The sequence below is a fragment of the Olea europaea genome, chromosome 4, assembly GCF_002742605.1.
Source record: "Olea europaea var. sylvestris chromosome 4, O_europaea_v1, whole genome shotgun sequence".
Classification (NCBI taxonomy): domain Eukaryota; kingdom Viridiplantae; phylum Streptophyta; class Magnoliopsida; order Lamiales; family Oleaceae; genus Olea; species Olea europaea.
Window position 1 is genome coordinate 9,398,147 of NC_036240.1, and position 19,574 is coordinate 9,417,720.

A 19,574-nucleotide genomic window follows, 5' to 3' on the forward strand; every position below is an offset into this window, starting at 1 on the left:
TAAAATGTATCTCAATAGTTACTGAACTTTGCACCATGTTACCCATCCGTCACTCAAATGGAAAAATCCGTTAAAGTCCAACAAACGGTATCAACTCGAGTGACGAATGGATAACACGGTGTAAAGTTCGATGACCATTGAGATATATTTTAAAGTTCGATTATGAAGTAATAACACTTGACGAAGTTCAGTGACCATTGAGTTACATTTTTAAGTTCAGTGACTAAGTAGTAACACAATTGAAAAATCAAATCGACCTCAGTTACATTGGCACTATTCGAACATTTTTGTACTTTTATTTAATTTTTCTTTGTCAATTTCTTTTAGTGTTCCAACTGTTTCTATTCCAATCTATTTATACAGAATTTGAGATACGGTAAACTGATATCAGTTGATCTAAAAAATCAAACGTACTTTTTCACCATGATGGATGAATATTAGCAACAATTCTATTTTTATTTAATTTATAGGTCTCTAATTTTCTGTTTCCTCTTTTTTCTTTTCATTTTCTTTGATTTCTTCTTTCCAAGAGGTCGATTTGAGAAGTTTAGCCCTTATTTGATCCCCATTTTGAGGGATAAAATGATTTTTTGAATAGTATATTGATGGTAAATGTGTAGTTAAAAAATAAGGAAAAATTTTAAATTTACGTGTAATATTATTTTATTAAAGAATGTGTGATTGAATGATGTCAAAACGCAGTTTAAGAATGTTTTTTTTTTTTTTTGGAAAGAATAGGACCCAGGGGCTTAATAATTCAATTTAAAAATAGATCTTAATAGTCACTGAACTTTGCCCTATGTTACTACTTAGTCACTGAACTTAAAAAATGTAACTCAATGGTCACTAAATTTTGTCAAATGTTACTACTTCATAATCGAACTTTAAAATGTATCTCAATGGTCATCGAACTCTGCACCATATTACTCATTCGTCATTCAAGTTGAAACCATTTGTTGGATTTAACGGATTTTTCCATTTGAATGATGGATGGGTAACATGGTGCAAAGTTCGGCGACCATTGAGATACATTTTAAAGTTCGATTATGAAGTAGTAATATTTGATGAAGTTAGTGACCATTGAGATACAATTTTAAGTTCAGTGACTAAGTAGTAACATAGGGCAAAGTTCAGTCACCATTCATATAATTAACCCTAATATTATGTCATAATTACTCCTCTCCCACAGTCCCTTGCAAAACTCAAAGTCGCACCAAAATTTCCACCGTAGACGGACGATTTCCATTTGAATACTATCGAACATTTTCCATCTTTAAGGTTTCGTATCGCTCATAAATAATTTTATTATTAACAGTTAGTGCGATTCTTCTGCAGGTTTCTAAAAATTTCAAAATTTAATGCAGCCCTAATTTCATGCTTTTCGTGAATTTATATTGGGTGGATTAATTCAATTCATGCGTGTATTAATCATATAATATTAGGTTATACAGCCTTTGTTGAAATGGCGACCGAAGGATTGTCTGAGGAAATCCGTCTAGAGGACGGAAAGTCCGAGCACGCGAATTGTAGTAACGAAGCAAACGGGAAGGCTGTGCAAGAAGAGGTTGAGGATAAAATTGATGACCTAACAGTGGATGAGCCACAAGGTAATTTTTTTTGGATGTATGCTTCGTTTTTCAATACTGGTTTTTGAGTTTGTTAAGGATTTTGATGGAAAATGGGATAAAGCTCATGCCCTTTTTGGTGTATGGTGAAGTTCATATGCAATTTAGTTAAGAAAAAGAAGTGTTTGTATGTGTTTGGGAAAGTCAACTGATTTTACTTGGACTTGGAAAGGAAGGACAATGATTAATTGAGAAAGGCCCAAACTAAGAAAATTTTGTGTGACCCAGTACTGATAAAATAGTTGTCTATCTTAAAGTTGTTCAAATTTGCAATGAAATATCTGAACTTGATTCTTTGTTAAAGATTCTAATTGATGCCACTGCATTCTGCTCTATTTAAAGATTCTCCAATCGTGTTCTAAATTTGGGTGTAAATTGGCATCTTCAAAATTTACTTTTGCATTCCCATTTACATCTCGGTGGATCTAAATTCAATTCTTGCTCTAATAGAATGGTGTAAATTACAATATACAAATTTCATTTTTTTTCATGTTGAATTGTGTTTTATATATATATATATATATATTACGAACAAACTGACCTAAAAATTTCAAAATTTGGTTAGGAAGACATAAATCCTTCTCATCTCAACATTAAATGAGTCAAGTTAATGTCTTCAGTCTTATATCTTCTATCTTTGGTTAAGAAAGCATAAATTCGTCCCATCCCAACATTAAATGAGCCAAGTTAATTTCTTATGTCTTTTGCCAAGTTAAAAGTAAATTTTCTTTAAAAGGTGACATACGGTGAGGTTGGGTATGTACATATACGGTATGTTCTTGCATAAATGGTATGCTCATGCATATACAGTATGTCATGCTGTGCATATATGGTAAGGACATCTTTGCATTAACGGTAATGTGTTGCATGTACGGTATGATGATGTAAATACCGTAACTTTTTTGCATATACGGTAACTAGGCAAAAATTTATTCCTTGAAGTGGGTTTGATTTGAGGTTCTTCTGGAGACGAGTATTAATATTATAAAATTTAAAATACAGACGATGATCCCAACCTCATTGATCATAAGATCCAGAAGGAAAACCAGGTCAATAGATATCATTATCTTTGTTAAATTTAATTTCACGCCTTGAACAGAATTTCTTCAAAAAAATTTCTTGTTCATGCTTCCAGTAGGATGCTCTTTCTGGAGTCATATCATTTGTTTTAACCATCATAATCTCATGCTCCTCTTTTTTGCCAATATCATCTCGTAAGAATTGACAGCTTCAACATGTTAGAGAACTATTATCACCGTGTTCTTTATCTTTATGTTTAACCTCTTTCGCAGCCTTCCCTTCAGCCTTGGACGATAGTTTCGAGTTTTCGGCACACTTTCCACTTCCAGCCTATCATCATCTTCTAAATTGACAGGAATGGTTGGCGACGTAGTATTGGATGGAGGAGTGTCTATCAAAATTCTAAACTTAATTGCATCCTTAACAATTGGCCAACAATGATCTAAACAAAAAACCCCACTTTCTGCATGGTACATCCTTTCTGCTAGCCTTATCTGGGAGCATGATAAAATTGAAATACAATTTAGTTAAATTTAAAAAGAATATGAACAACAAAATTTGGTAAAGATTGGCACCTTGTCTTGCCCACTAGTTCCACTCTTGCTAGCGTTGGCCGCTTCGTGAAGAAGTTCCCCAAACCTTTTGTATCTTGGTCAAATGTGATTCCATTGGCATTTGAAGTTATTAACATTTCTCTCGCTCTTGCACTTTTCATAGAACACTACACGAACCCTTTCCCAAAAGGAATGTTGATGTTGCGAGTTGCCAATAATTGGATCTTCACTTATCGCAATATAGGCTTTGCATAAAGCTTTGTCTTCATCTATGTCGAAATTTGGCAATTTGAATTTATTGGATCCTTTGCCCTCTTTCATTTCTAAATAATTAAATACTTACAAAAATAGCAAATGAAATATATAGAACAAGATTTTTATGTGAAAATTGAGGGCAAACTGAATTGGAAATGCTTTAAATGATACGTCTATATAGAAAAATTATGCTATGTAATGCAAATATAAAAGGGCCCTTATGTAACGGCTTTTTAATAACCTCCGTGTGTTTTTTGTTGTTGAAATATGGACTCTCAGATCTGTTCTAGTAATTATATAGAATATCTAGATTGTGGTGAAGTTGGGCCATTGGATGGAATTTGGATGGAGCCCACTTTTTTTGGAATACCTAGTGGGTTGGCAGAAGTTGGATGAAGTGTATTGGTAGAACTTTTTGGGTGAAGTGGGACCCACAGGCAGATGTTAAAAAAAAAAAAAAATGATGTTCTTGCTGGAAATGTAATTTGCAACTCTTTTACATCTCCGCATTGGAGATGATTCCGGCCATTTTAAAGATCTAAATCACAATTTCGATCTATTTTAGAACACAATTGGAGATGCTTTTAGGAGCTACATGGTTTGAAAAAATGTTGGCAACTTAAAAAAATGAATGTAAGGTATGCATGTAATTTCTCTTTTTTACTTTGATTTTCATTGTATTTTCTATTTAAATTTTTATCCTACAATGTTAGTCCCAGTAAAAATAAATTAAATTAGCTAAAGAATTAATATATTATATGTTGAATTTCTTAATTTGGTGTTTCACCTGCAGTATGAAGGTTGAAGGATTGAGCTTGAGTACTGTGGAATGGCTCGTGCTTCTAACATAGGCTTTCTAGAGTTAATATTTGAACTGGAAGTATGGAGAGGAGGGGAAAAAAAAAAAACCTTCTCCTCTAAAGACCAGGATTATCCCTCTGAGACCATACTTAGAGATCATACCAGTAACTTTGGGACTGTATATGCAATACTTATCACAAAGTATCACATCTGGTTTTGGCTTGTCATTGGACTACCTCTTCTCTGTTCTGTAAAACCCTTCTTTCTTCTGATATGTACTCAATAATAGTTCCCCCATGGAGAAAGGATCTGGTTTTCAAGCTTTTTTAGGTGGGTTCATGTTTTGTTTGTGTGATGGCAGTCATGGTTGTAGGAGCGATCATATGACTTGTCAATTACTATATTAATGATTTAGAGAAGATTGTTTTGTGAACTCAAATATGTCTCTATTAGAGAGAGTAAATGGTAGTGATTTAAAAGTGCTGGCACACAGGGAAACTATCTGCCGCTCCATGTTAACTTTCCTCTTGATGAAATATATTGGAATCTTACCCTTGTTCTATCTTATTGTTCCTGATTTGCAAGAGTGACTCTTTTGATGGCTTATATTAGATGGAAAAGGAAGTAGTAATCTTAATAATAGTCAATTCTATTTTGATGAAACATTTTTCTATTTCCCTTTTTTGCTTCTTTCTTCTCCTTTTGCTGTAGCATTGGGATTATATATATTCTCATTCTGTTGTGTTGAATCTCATTTAACAAATGCCTAGAGAAAGATGGCATTGATTGTGGTGCAGATAGCCCGAGAATGGACCATCCAAAATTGGGCAGTTGCCTGTAAAACTGTAGCTTTTGATGGTCATGTTTTGCATTCATGTTCATATGTGATGTAATTTAATTTGTGCTATTGTGATGTGCTGTTCAAAAACATTGATGGTGTTTATATTGTCTTATTTTCTGTTTTACTTAATGTTTTCCGATGTTCAAGGATTATTATGAATTCCAATCATTTATTGTTAAAATGTTTTTTCTTGGTCTGGACATCATTTTGTTAAGGTTTTGCTTTTCTTTCTTTCTTTCTTTCATTTTTTTTTTTTATGACTCATTTATTGCATGCATCTGGAATGTTCAGAAGCTGCAAAAAAGAAGAAGCGGAAAAGTAAAAGCAAGTGAGACATACTCTTTTACATACTTGCCTTGTCCTTCTCTTTATATGAGGCTTGAAGTTAACTTACATCTGTTCGTTCTAATCTGCAGGAAGAAAAAAGAACCGCCTCAGCAAACTGATCCTCCATCTATTCCTGTGACTGAACTTTTTCCATCTGGCGAGTTTCCAGAGGGTGAAATTCAACAATATGCAGACGAGTATGTTTATGTAATTTTCCTTTGTTACATGACAGGTCGAATGGGGATATGATACATTTATCGTTTTTTAAAGAAGTACACAGTGTAGATTTTTTATGGTGCTATTCTTAGGTAGGTTGCATAAATTGAATGAAAGATAAAATGTATTGCAGAGAAACTACTGGGTGCCTTTTATTTCCCGTTTCAAATTCACTTAGTATTGATATTCATTTTTAGTTGGAGGCATTGAGGGTGAATACTTTGAGGAGACTAAACAGTTGGAATGTGGAAAAGGAGCTGTTTTCAGCTTGTGTTATCATGTATGTGAGGGAAATGAGATGCAGGCAATGAATGTAAGAAGCTTTTGCTCTGGTAGCAACTACTTAATACAGTTTCAATCATGTAGAGAAGGTCTTTTTGCCCCCTTTTGGCTACGATAAAAAAATTAATTTTAGTAAATATTGATAAAAGTTGATGAAATGTGTAGTTTAAAAGTTGATAAAAGTTGTGGGTTCCATGAAATGAGGTTGAAAATGAATTTGAGAACAAATGAGTTGTAAGAAATGGAGGCCAAACAGGGCTTAGATTGGTCAACTAGGAGGAGCTGTGAAGGAGGTGACTGATCTCCACTATTCTCATAGTTGTTTCAACAAGACTTGGATATTGGAGACCCAGTTGGATAAATTTGAATCTTTTGTCTCTTGTTTATGCTGTTCTTTGTGATAATATACTTGAAAGAAAGGCTTTAAATGATACCATATGTGCTTTGGAAACTTCCAACTTTGTTGGAGTTGAGTTCTTTACAGTTTGCTATGGCATCATATAACATTTGAGTGCAATACATCTCTTGTTTTCTTTTGAATTCGTAAGATTTCCTAGTTTATGGTCCGTATAATCTTTCTCTTGTCTAGTATTGCTGGAAATCTAAATGGTTATTTTATAAAATATGGTTCAATATAGTAACTTGTGGAGGACTACATCTGAGGAAAAGAGGGAATTGGAGCGACTGGAAAAACCAATCTATAATTCTGTTCGCCGAGCAGCAGAGGTCCACCGTCAGGTTGCTGTTTAGCTTAACGTCCTTGAATATGCTTGTGTTGGCATCAGCATATAGTATGCTTGTTTGAGAAGTTCATTCTGGACTTTCATTGGAATCTTCTAAATTATGTATATTATTATCAGGTTCGGAAGTACATCAAGCAAATTTTGAAGCCTGGAATGTTGATGATTGACCTGTGTGAGACCTTGGAGAACACAGTTCGTAAATTAATATCTGAGAACGGTCTTCAGGCTGGTATTGCATTTCCTACAGGATGCTCATTGAACTGGTATTGCTTAATTGCACATGTGGCTACTCATTTCATTTTGGCAATTCTGGACAACTAGTTTAGAAACCAATATACACTATTTTGATTTTTGAGGTTTAAGTTTCTTTTCGATTCCATTGTTTCACCCCCTTAAGAATTCTACTCTGATCTGTCTGCTTCCTGCCTGTTCTTTATTGAAGGGTTGCTGCCCATTGGACCCCGAATTCTGGGGATAAAACTGTCCTTCAGTATGATGATGTGATGAAACTGGACTTTGGAACTCATATTGATGGTAATATAGCAACTCATTTACTGTACTACAATCTCAGGTTTCTGGAAGACTCTTATTAGACCATATTCTTATCTTCTTGTTTCTATTGTCTCATTGTCTCAAATATTTGCAACACTTTATTTGCAGGGCATATAGTGGATTGTGCATTTACTGTGGCATTCAACCCCATGTTTAGTCCACTGCTTGAGGCCTCGCGTGAAGCTACCAATACGGGAATCAAGGTGGGTTACTAAGCCCCTGTTTGGTTCTGATTTTTCAAGCCAAAAAATCAATTTTTTTACTGTTACCTAACATAGTCAGCCGTCATTTTTTATCTTTTCACTCATAGGTGGTACCCACTTTTCAAGCTAACGGTTAAAAAATTATTTTTCATAATCAGCACCAAACGGGCTCTAAATTTATTCGCAAAAGCACGATTTTTTAAGAACTGAAATTCAGACTGAAGTGTGAAATTATTTGGCTGAGACTTCTAGTGAACAAGTGGAAGCAGTTGATGACAATTTGTTTTGAAACAGGAAGCTGGGATTGATGTGCGCCTAGGCGACATAGGTTCTGCAATTCAAGAGGTCATGGAATCATATGAGGTTGAAATCAATGGAAAGGTGTTCCAAGGTATAGCCCTTGGCTAAAATTAAATAGCTTTTATGAGATGCATTTCTGGTTTGTTATGATGTTTTACGTATGATGCTGGTGCATAGGTGTGTTGTTTTTTTTTTTGCTTGGAGGGGGAATGTGATTCAAAGGCGTTGTAGTTATTCAAGTTGATTTTCTGAAAATGTGTCTCCACAATTTTTCTTGGCAAATAGAAGCCACAGGAAATAAAACGATGAAATCTAATTGCAAATTTGGTGTTTAATGCTTACCAAAATAATTGCTTGTTTTTGTCAGAGCAGGCAATTCACATGCTAAATAACTACTCTTCTATGGATAGTGGACATCTAATCAGTCAAGTGGTGTCGTTATCCTCTCTCTCTCTCTCTGCGCTATTCTTTTGTTGCTGTTATCAGCTGTGAAATTGAAATTTGATGCTCGCTAAAATGTCAGATCATATGGATTTCAGGACGATCTTTCTTAAGTTTTGTGGTGTCAGATGGTGGTCATTTGTTGATATTGTCAGACAGGTTGACCCTAGTTTAAGTTCTATGATTAGATATTTGGAGATCAATAAATGTCTTATTGTGCCAAAACTGAAGGTCTGCTCGGTCATTAGAATTTCAAAGCTAGTAAGAAACAAATTGATAACCAAACGTAGGAAATATTAATTGCTGACTGTAGATAAAAAATGTGATGCTTCCCTTCTTATGCTATCTTTATGGTCCTGATAACATAGTAACGTTCAGTTATAGGATTTTGAAATGTTTTATTAACTTTTAAATGCCTTCATGCGATCAACTTACAAGCTCAACTAATTATCTGTTCTGCGCCTCTGGCAGTTAAAAGTATCCGAAATCTAAATGGGCATAGCATTGGAAATTATCAAATCCATGCTGGGAAATCTGTTCCTATTGTGAAAGGAGGAGAGCAAACAAAAATGGAAGAGGGTGAATTTTATGCAATCGAGACCTTTGGATCCACGGGTAACCTCTTCTTTCCATAGAGGGTGACATTTTCTGATGAATCTGATAGCTACGGTTAGGCCTGATGTGCAAAGTGTAATTTTTTGCTTACCTTTTGTTGTATGCAGGGAAGGGATACGTCAGAGAAGATCTTGAATGCAGCCATTATATGAAGAATTTTGATGCTGGTCACGTTCCACTGCGGTTACCTAGAGCAAAACAGCTATTAGCAACAATTAATAAGAATTTCTCTACATTGGCTTTCTGCAGACGTTATCTAGACCGCCTTGGAGAAACTAAATATCTGATGGCACTAAAGAACTTGTGTGATGCTGGTATTGTTCAGGTATGTATTCTCCTGTTTTGTTCTACAAGGAACTAAGTCGATAATCTGGACATTTAGGGCTTGTTTAAGCCACATTATTTAAAAAAAAAAATACATTTTCAACAATGATTTGACATCATTTCAACCATATATTTTTCAATAAAATAATATTACACTCAAATCTAAAAAATTTCGTTATTTTTTAACCATGCATTTCTCATTGATTTGACATGAATAATGCATTTTTTTCCTAGAATGTGACTTAAACATGGGCTTATATATTCTTTACCACACACTACCTACATGTACATTAACAGTTGCTTGATGCGTGATTGCTTCTAAATTGCTTCAATCGGAAATACTACGTATAAATATTAATATGAAAATATTGACTGATATGATGAGACTGCAAAGTGAAAATCGGCCTGAAGAAGGGAACAATTAATTTTTTTTATTTTTTATTTTTTACCTATGCTTGAACCTATGATCTTGATTTGCATAAATCCAGCTATCATGAGCTTTTTCAACTTGTAGTATCTTGAACCAGACAATAGAAAGCTTAGATCGAGTAGAGGCTTAATGACATATGGAGATGCAATCACTTTTCCCAAAAACTATAGCTGGCCGATTAGAGATGCACAATCAAAACCTTTTATCACTTAGGATCAAGCTCAGGAATCCACCCAAGCACTATATGTTTGGGCCTCAAAGATTCTCTTACGAATTGGCCAGTTCTCATGTTCAAGCGATGTTGTGCTTCATTCTTCTCATAGAGAATCGAACACAAGACCTCCCCAATTTGATGTAGGGAGATGCACTCACTTTCCCCAAAAATTATAGCTGATAGGAGAGGCACAATTAAACCCTATATCACCAAAAATAAGGCTCAAGGATCCACCCCAAGCACTATTCATTTGGGCCTTGTGTTGAAGATTCGCTTACGAAATAGGTCCATCCTCATGTTCAAGTTATGTTCCACATCACTTGATGAAAATTCTTGAAACTTTTGTGCTATTACAATGTGCTACACATTTGAATTTGCTGAAGCCGTCAAAGGTGTACTTCATATTCAATATATGGACTGTTAGAATGCAGAAACTTGTGTGTTGGATCGACCATTACAATACGGGTCTTCAAACTGAATAAATATTGACAGCGTTTTGTTTGATTTCTGGCAGCCTTATCCTCCTCTGTGTGACATTAAGGGCAGCTATGTATCGCAGTTTGAGCATACAATTCTACTTCGTCCGACTTGCAAAGAAGTGGTATCCAGAGGTGATGATTATTGATGGAAGGTTTCAGTCTTGGATTGATATTTACAAAATGATCGTATGTCGGATGTTTTTACATTAATCAAATCAAAACTTGCTTAAGCTCTATCCACTGTTTTCCTTTTGTGATTCGTACTCGAGCTGGTTTTGTAGTAGCAACGTAAGGAGGCTGAAGTCCATAATTTTTGTTCGAAAATACCCGACCAATATTTAAGATATGGGATATTTAACAGGACAATCTTGGCCAAGTGCTTGTTAGCAAAATCTCCTATTCAGTCGGCCTTTAGCAACTGCTGGTGGATAGGGATTGGGTTAAAATATTTTCATTTATTTATTTATATTTTAAATATAATTTAAATTTAAATTTAAATTTAAAAATAAAAAAATGAAAAATAAAATAAAATAAAAACCAAGAGTCGGGGAGTTGATCATATTTGCGTTATTTTCCCTTGTATTCGTCAATGGTTTATCTTCAGTCTCCTCGGGCTTCATCGTGGTTGTGACAATCTAGCGAGTAGGAAATGTGACTTGTCTTGCTATCTACGAAAGCCCCGTGGAACCTTTTAAATTTTGCAAAATCACCAGGAAATCTCTAAGTAATTTTCGAGAAATAAAATCTTAAGATTGTTGGTATAATGATTCCTTTACAGTGGCATGAAACAATCGTAAGAAATTTCAAGGTCTGAGATATTGTCATTCTTAAGACTTCATTTGTCCCTTTAATATTTACTTTGATTCCATTGTATCTTGGAGGTTTGTTTGGATTGTCTGTCCACTCATTTTCAAATAAAGGGTTTTCACATGGCCTTTAATTGTGTAGGGGTCCCATATGTATTAAAAAAAATAAATTAAATTGCCCCACATGTGTGAGGCCTGACAGGGTTCTTTTTAATTTGATATCTATGCTCAAGGCCTAAGGACAACAAAACGAACACAATAAGGGTCTGTCCGTTTGATTGCAAAAATGAAATTTGGGTGAAAAGAAAATAAATTCTAGGGAATTAAATTGCCTAAAAATTATTTTCCTAGGAATTGTAAATTATTGTGTTTGATTGATATAATTTTCTACGTGGAAAATGTTGAAATAAAAGTGTTTTTTTTAGTTTTCGTTTGACTTTGTTTTATATGAAAATTGTCAATTAAATGGATAAAATTTAATGTTATTGGGAATGAAATTTGTTTCTATCGCCACAAAAAAAAATCAAGAAAATCATCTATCTTTTGGTGTTCGTTTGTATTTATTTTACATGAAAATTGTCAATTAAAGAGATGAAATTTATTACAATAATTCTTAAAATTTGTTTAAATTGAAAAATAAAAAAATAAAAAATAAAAAAATACGTCAAAAGGTTCAATTCCCATCATTTTGGTTGGAATTGAAAATCACTTATGTGGCAACAAAAGATGGAAAAGGAATTCCATGCCAAATTTGTGCCATCAAACACATAAAAGATGAAAAATAGAATTTATTTTCCATTTTCCATGGAAAATCTAAGCCAATCAAACATGGCCTAAATGAATAAGAATATTTATTGGTCTTTGTTCATCGAGTCTGCAGTACTCTGAAAACAAAAAATAGTTTTGAAGAAAGGGGGGAAAAAGAAAATCAACAATACACGAGAAAAGGGTAGATGAAAGATGGTAGATTTACGAAACATCGATCTCTCTATATAGATGTTAACGCACCTTTTCAAAGAGTTAAAATACATCATCTACCCGATATTACATTACATAACCAAATCCAATTGAAAAATTCGAAGAGAACGTGTTCCGGTGCTTAACTAAAGAATCACTTAATTTACAATTAAACTCATGATTTGGTTCATCTTAGTAGAGTGATAATGTAATGGGACACATTCTATCAAAAGAGGAGATTAAGAAACTTGTTATAAACTATATACACCCATCTAACCAAATCGAAACCCAGAAAAAGTAAAATGTACGTCTAATGCACACATTTTCTCTGTTCAAATTGTTTTTCCAAAAATAAAAAATAAAAAAAAATACAAAGGATATTTGTTATAAGACCAAGTCACTTTGATATTTTATTCTTAATTGTACACTCACTACCATCTTAATTAATTATGTAAATGGAATTTGTAAATTTTACTAGTAGAAACATTCAAGTTCCTAAATCCCTTTAAATGAGGATTACAGAAAAGGATTTTTTTTATTTTTTTTTTGGGGTCATTAATTTATTTATTTTTAGTGGGAAAAAGTTTTGAGAAGCTAAAGTCCGGCTATATTAACCAATTCTACACGAACTTTGACCCAATGAAAGCGTGAACCATGAATAACAAGACTCAATAATTTAACTAGAATGACGAAAAATTGATAAGCCGAATTTCTCTAAAAACAAGTGCAATAACGTCTGTCTAATGTTAAAAACTATTTATAATCCGTCAAATCACTTTTCTCCATATGTTTCGTGGGATCCACAGGTACTACTAATTTATTCACCTTTCAATCTTATACGTTTATAATTTACACACAGTTTTCAAACATGCGAGCTTCGAGTTTCTCTCCAAAGTCAGTTCAATCTTTACACACACACATATCGTTTTTCTAAATTGGACATGTAGACCTAAACTATGTCAAAGTCAAACTTGAGCCTTTTATATACATGTTTGTTTGGTGATTATTTACGATTTAAGTGATTACAAATTATGAATCCTATAGAAACTGTGGTTCATAAGTTGACAATGGTTATAGTTTTACAAAATGTGTGAATGAAAAATATGTTCGACCATAAATCATTATAGTCGCCAACCAACATGCACGAATGGTCTCTGCCATCGCTTAATTCACATTCTTATAAATGCACCAAACATGGTACTAAAAGAATGATGTGAATAATATGAAAAACATTAATGGATTGATTGGAATATGTATTAATTTGTCAAAGACTAGAATTATATTCCACATTTCACCAACGAAAACATTTCCCATTTCACACTGCATTATTCTAAATTTCAATCAAGAATGATACCTTCTCAAGAATAAATATCACTTGATTTAACATAGAAAGATTTGAATTGCTTTTCATAGCTCCTGTTTGACAAAGGCATCAAGCTTTCTGAGATTATAAGTGGATGAATTACTTGAAATATATGACTAAAAAGTAAATAAAATATATGAATTTAAAACATGATATTAAAAATAATGACCGACTTATAATTTCAAAAAAGTTTTATTAAGCAAGGTTTCATAATTTTACATTTTAAGATGAAATTTTAAAACAATCAAAGGCGTAGGAAGCAGGCCTCAATCAAATTTGTTACTTGTAAATTTTTTATGTACGTATAAAAATTTATATGGAATGTTATATTCACACCACAATTTATTTTATTTTTAATTGAACCACAAATTAGTTGTAATGAAGGCCCCCAACTTTTTCTTATTTTCGCATTTATATTCCCAACTTTTCTTCATGCTTTTTTTTATATTTAACCTTCAATTAATTAACATATTCTATCTATGATGTCTATTTATGTCCAAGTATTTGTTAGCATGGGAAAAATACTTTGTAAAATCTTATATTTGTCGTTTTATCTTAGCTTTATCTAAAAATATAAGGGACAAATGAGTCTTTTTACTCTTCCTCTTAGATCATGTGCCTATCATAATGTGCTAATCAATAAAAGCTCGTAAATAAAAATATGACAAGAAAAGTTGAGGATGTAAGCACGAAAATAAGCAAAAATAAAAAAAATATTCATTGTAATTAAAACGTAATGTAATTAATAAAAAATGGTTCTATCAATATTATAATTGGCCTAGTGCAATGACTCTTTAGCCCCCGTTTGACCCGTATTTTTTGGAAATGAAAATGAACGGAATAATTTTTTTTTGAAAAATGAGTATTTGAAAAAGAAGGAAAAATTTTCGATTTATGTGTAATATTATTTTATGAAAAATCGTATGGTTGAAAATAGGAGAAAGAAAAATAGAATGTAGTGGAATAAAAATTAATGGGCTCAAACGGGGGCTAATCTCCCCTAACTTTGTCCCTGCTTTAAAGTATGTTTAAACTACGGCTCAACATGTTTATAAATCAGAAGGGCCCATCAATTTTGTCGCTAGACGGAAAAATTCCAACAAAATTGAGTTAAACGTAGACGTCGAGTGATGAGTCCAAAGAGCAACGAGTTTAGTATTCCACTTTACCTTAAGTTATTATATAAGTAAATATCAATTAACCCCCGTTTAGCCCTCATTCTTTTCAAATTTTGGTTGGAATAGTATTTTTTTGAAAATTGTGTAGTTGAAAAAGAATGGAAAGTTTTCTATTTACATATAATATTATTTTATGAAAAATTGTGTGGTTAAAAATAAGAAAGAGGAAAAGAATGATAAAGAGAATGGGGCCAAACGGGGGCTAAGTAACTCATGATTTGGTATAAGAAAAACGTTGAAGAGAAATTAATTAAAAATTATGCTACACATCTATGTTCAAATTCAGATGAGATATGTGTCGACACATGATTGGACAATTTGAAAATTTAAAACAAAAAATCCAATCATTTTCCAACAATTCAGTCTATTTCTTTATCTTTTTTTATTCATTTGATCCCGTGTAGGCCAATCCGGAAGCTCCTTCTCGCGTCTCTTTGTGTAGAAAGGTCAACATAGAATATTACAACCTTGTAAACTTGCCTGCCTGCCACCAACCAATTCATTCCACAATACGAATTCTTAATATACCACTTGATGAATTGGTGGAACCTTCTTAATCAAAGCTAAATTTCAATCAAATTTTTGAAGGAATTTAACCAAGTCTCCGTCAACTCAATCAAATACATACATAAAATTCACTGATCAATAATTCAAATGTCCTTAATTGATCATACATTTTTTTCTCTATTAGACTGAAGAGAAAGTAGAGAAAAAAGAAAGGCAGAGTGATGGCCGGAGGTGGCGGTGAGGGAGAATCTTTAAAGTATACGCCGACTTGGGTAGTCGCACTTGTTTGTACTGTAATTGTGGCCATCTCTTTAGTTGCTGAAAGACTCCTTCATTATGCTGGAAAGGTCAATAAATTCTTCATTATTTTCGTTTATTTTTCCTATCCTGCTGCGGATAATTGTTTTTTTCGATACTAAAATATGATGACGACGACGATCATGATCATGATGATACTTTGCAGTTCTTGATCAAGAAAAATCAGGGTGCTCTCTTTGAAGCCTTACAAAAAATAAAGGAAGGTCAGTCGTCAGTCGAGACACTACTAATATTTATTAATTAAAAGGAATTTTGACGAACTAATAATAAATATGTATTGATTTATGAACAATGGTGCAGAGTTGATGCTGTTGGGATTCATATCTCTGCTTCTGACTGTGTTTCAAAGCAGAATTACTGAAATATGCATCGCCAAGCACTTGACAGACGACTGGCTTCCTTGCAGCAAATCTGATGAATCTAAAGGCGACGACAAATCCATAGATCATTTTCAAAGCAGCTTCTTCGTCTTTGGGCGACACCTTCTTGCTGCTGCAGAAGCACCAAATGGCCAGGGTTACTGTGAGAAACAGGTACTTTCTTTAGTCTCTTTGCTCGAAATTATTCAATCTTGAGACTTACTGAAATTTTCTTGTTCATTTCTTTATTCTTCAAGAATAAAGCACCACTGTTATCTCTTGGCGCAATACATGATCTACATATATTCATCTTTGTGCTGGCTGTCGTGCACGTAATTTTCTCTGGTCTAACGATTCTGTTTGGAACCTTGAAGGTACCTACCTACCTACCTAATTAACTACCCTGCATTTTGAGAATATGGTTAATTTTTGTACCTATTTTTCCATTGCACCAATGATTCTGCTTGTCATCAGATACGCCAATGGAAACAATGGGAAGATTCTATTCAGAAAAAGGAAAATGATCCAAAACAAGGTAATTAGTATTATTCAAATTTATTGTTGAAGTTTCAAGTTGGGATTAATACATCAGATTTCTTCTTTTTGCCTTGCCCACAGCGCAGCAAAGGACAGTAACTCATGTACAAGAACACGGTTTCATCAAGCGCAGGTTCAAGGGAATTGGTAAAGATTTAGCTTTGTTAAGTTGGGTGGTAAGTCAAAAATTGAAACATAGCTGCAATAAGTGAAAGTAAATTAATTTCTCATGACAAATTACACTGATCCCTCTCTTTGAATTTCAGCGTTCCTTTTTCAAACAATTTTATGGGTCTGTTAAAAAGTTAGATTATGAAACTCTACGACGTGGATTTATTGTGGTAAACTACCTTACCTATGGTGATATCTTTACTGTCTCAAGCATGTACATATGGATGTTAACTCTTTTTTTTTTCTTTTTTTTAAATGAATTTCCATTTGTCAGACTCACTATAGGGACAATCCCAACTTCAATTTTTACAAGTACATGATGCGTGCTCTCGAATATGATTTTAAGCGAGTTGTTGGAATACGGTCGGTTTACAATAATTTCATTGCCAATTACAGTTTTGAAGTACTTATAGAATTATTACACACCCAAAAGATAATACTAACTTGAGAAATATTTGTGATTTGCAGTTGGTATCTGTGGATATTTGTGGTTCTTTTCTTGTTGCTGAATGTCAAGGGTGAGGATCAGACGTCGTTTCAAGCGTATTAGGGCCCTCTTGGTCAAAAGCTGTTTCTACTAAGACCGAGAAGCTGCTTTTGGGCATGAAAATGATTTGTCAACTTTTAGAGGAAGCTGATATAAATTGGCTTCGTCAATATGCTCTTATACAAAAAACAGGAACTACCCCAAAACAAGGCCTTAGTCAATTTTTTCTTACCCGATTGATAATGAGAACGTCCCACCCATAGGCTCCTTTATCATTCGTTCATTGCTTGTGTTTTGACAAGAATGCTTTAGTTTCTCTCATTCTCTCTTGTATTAGTGCAGGTTGGCATGCATATTTTTGGATAGCATTCATTCCCTTGATTGTAAGGAACTCTACAAACTTAATCTCTGTTGCATTACAACAAAATTCTATGTCTGGAAATAGAAATGAATAATTGCTTAATTTATTATTGCAGCTTCTGCTTATTGTGGGCACCAAACTTGAGCATATTATTTCCCAATTGGCAGAAGAGGTTGGGCAGAGACATACAGCTATTACTGGGGACATAGTAGTTAGGCCTTCTGATGATCATTTCTGGTTCCACAAACCACGCCTTGTCCTTGTTTTGATTCATATAATTCTGTTCCAGAATTCATTTGAGATTGCAGTCTTCTTCTGGATGTTGGTAAACAAAATCTTCTGATTTACTTCATTAATTCATCTTCTTTCTTAATTTCATCGAGGAAATGCTGATGCACGGATGAAAATGGCAGGTTTTATTTAAATTCGACTCATGCATCATGGGAGAAGTTGGTTATGTTATTCCCAGACTCGTCATAGGGTACATTTATCGAGTGTTACACATATTCACGCACGCACGTGCAGTTGCACACGATAGTATGTGACTGAAAAACTAATTATTAACACTGTCCCTGTGTAGTGTACTTGTGCAGCTCCTTTGCAGTTATAGTACCTTGCCATTATATGCAATTGTTGCACAGGCAAGTTCAATCTCCGTTTCCACTCAAGAATCCACTATGAATATAAATTTCCTATATTTACTTTTCTGGTTTTCCCATGGTAGATGGGAAGTTCATTCAACAGGGCTATATTCGAGGATCATATACAAGTGAAGCTTGCTGGATGGGCTGAAAATGCAAAGAAGAACGCAGCTCAGAGGAAAGCCGTGAATGGCTCGAGCCAAGTTGGACATAAAGAACCTCCTTCGAATGTCCAGCCACCAGCAGTTGGTGACGAGTCAAGAATGGAAGAAGGCAGAGCCCTAGAAATCGAACCTAAATGATCCTGTCATCAACTTATAGATAAAAACTTCTATCTACTGTATCAATCATCTTTTTCTATGAGTTCCAAACTAGGTGTTCATTGTGATACCAAGTGGCGATGATACAAGTTTTATTGCATGAAGTTGAAATTAAATTCGAATGATGTTACATAAATTCCTTTGTCAAACGGGGGCTTAATAATGTTACACTATGATGAAACTTCAGCTCAATATACTAACAAAACACATTAATTAATGGTTTGATGATATGATCTCTCTCCTCTACCAAATCTTCCCATATTGATAAGGTCAACAATTGCGCTTGTCTTAAGTTTAAATGAACTATCAGATTTCAAGACAGGTGTTCTCAAATGAACCAAATATGAATATAATAGCCTTCGAATAAGGGTATGCGCTACTTTTTTTAAATAACGTCGACATTATAAGATGAACCCAAGGCTTGATAGCCACTAAAGTAAATCAGTTTTAAATATATCCTCATCAAGGTTATGTCTTTGTTTCGATATGATATACTTTGTGTCTTTTAGTCATTAATTCCTTATATATTTTGGATTTTGATTGCAGTACTTGCTCATTAAAAACCAGGAGTCTCTTTACCAGGCCTTGCTAACAAAGAAAGAAGGTCTGCCTTAACTAAGTTTCACTTAATTTGACAAGAAAATAAATTACCTTTTTTCTCTTTTTGATGCAAAACAGAAGCTGTTGGGATTTATAATTCTACTTCTGAATGTGTTTCAAAGCAGAAATACAAAAATATTAATCTTCGTATTTGTTGTAACTTTCTCTGCTTTAACAATTCTCTTCGTGGGAAAGATTACATGTTAACTAATTAGTCTACATGCATCCCTTTCTACTTGAATGTTTTAAGTAAATTTTACTTGATTTTTCGGAGCCACGGATATGTTAAATATATTGTATTGTATGGACACTTCAACTAGAGTAACGTGTCATTGTCCGACACGTGTTGGATACTGACATTCTACCATGATCATTTTTCTTACTTTATTAGAGATATTATATATTTTTAACTCAAATCATTATTAAATAATAAATGTTTACTCATATTTGAAAGGTTTTAAAAAGAGAAAAAATATAAATTTTAAATTATATTATATAAATGAAGAATTTTAAAGGTTTTAATTAACCTTCGACAACATGTCGTGTCAATATTCTTTGAAAAATCAAGTGTCAGCATTTTTGACAAGTGTCGTGCCAGGGGGCCAGCGCAATCTTCTTTTGAAAACTTTCAAAATTTGTTCTAAAAGTTGTGCATCCACCAATACATGTACAAATTTTGTCAATAGAAAAGGGAGTAATTTACATTTCAGATGTAAATGCAATCATTTTCCTAATATTTCAGACGTA

At 33.6% G+C, this 19,574-nt stretch overlaps 2 protein-coding genes across 3 annotated transcripts; both read left to right on the forward strand.

Moving 5' to 3' along the window:
• Positions 1-1,152: 1,152 nt before the first annotated feature.
• LOC111393559 (methionine aminopeptidase 2B-like) lies at positions 1,153-10,588 on the forward strand. 2 transcript variants are annotated; one of them, XM_023019149.1, is made up of 12 exons: positions 1,153-1,278; positions 1,443-1,607; positions 5,388-5,424; positions 5,513-5,620; positions 6,560-6,659; positions 6,782-6,927; positions 7,107-7,198; positions 7,325-7,419; positions 7,714-7,810; positions 8,632-8,775; positions 8,883-9,100; positions 10,258-10,588. In XM_023019149.1, exons 2-12 carry the CDS (start codon positions 1,463-1,465, stop codon positions 10,366-10,368), a joined length of 1,293 nt encoding a protein of 430 aa, XP_022874917.1. In that variant the 5' UTR covers positions 1,153-1,278; positions 1,443-1,462; the 3' UTR covers positions 10,369-10,588. The 2 variants fall into 2 exon arrangements, with proteins under 2 accessions (XP_022874917.1, XP_022874918.1); XM_023019150.1 differs by having other exon boundaries at positions 1,186-1,278; positions 1,452-1,607.
• A 4,484-nt stretch (positions 10,589-15,072) lies between these two features.
• Positions 15,073-18,349, forward strand: LOC111393561 (MLO-like protein 1). Its single transcript, XM_023019151.1, has 14 exons — positions 15,073-15,380; positions 15,497-15,554; positions 15,652-15,884; positions 15,968-16,084; positions 16,185-16,245; positions 16,329-16,423; positions 16,514-16,588; positions 16,693-16,781; positions 16,887-16,936; positions 17,248-17,288; positions 17,382-17,591; positions 17,680-17,747; positions 17,847-17,907; positions 17,991-18,349. Exons 1-14 carry the CDS (start codon positions 15,255-15,257, stop codon positions 18,207-18,209), a joined length of 1,503 nt encoding a protein of 500 aa, XP_022874919.1. The 5' UTR covers positions 15,073-15,254; the 3' UTR covers positions 18,210-18,349.
• Positions 18,350-19,574: the final 1,225 nt, after the last annotated feature.

What these genes read in the sequence shown, in the direction of transcription:
- LOC111393559 (XM_023019149.1), top strand. Translation starts at nt 1,463, where the DNA reads ATGGCGACCGAAGGATTGTCTGAGGAAATCCGTCTAGAGGACGGAAAG. An exon ending in CGAGACCTTTGGATCCACGG is followed by an intron (nt 8,776 to 8,882) that starts GTAACCTCTTCT and finishes TGTTGTATGCAG; the next exon opens with GGAAGGGATACGTCAGAGAA. An exon ending in GTGATGCTGGTATTGTTCAG is followed by an intron (nt 9,101 to 10,257) that starts GTATGTATTCTC and finishes GATTTCTGGCAG; the next exon opens with CCTTATCCTCCTCTGTGTGA.
- LOC111393561 (XM_023019151.1), top strand. Translation starts at nt 15,255, where the DNA reads ATGGCCGGAGGTGGCGGTGAGGGAGAATCTTTAAAGTATACGCCGACT. An exon ending in TTCTGTTTGGAACCTTGAAG is followed by an intron (nt 16,085 to 16,184) that starts GTACCTACCTAC and finishes GCTTGTCATCAG; the next exon opens with ATACGCCAATGGAAACAATG. An exon ending in CTTGTTGCTGAATGTCAAGG is followed by an intron (nt 16,937 to 17,247) that starts GTGAGGATCAGA and finishes GTATTAGTGCAG; the next exon opens with GTTGGCATGCATATTTTTGG.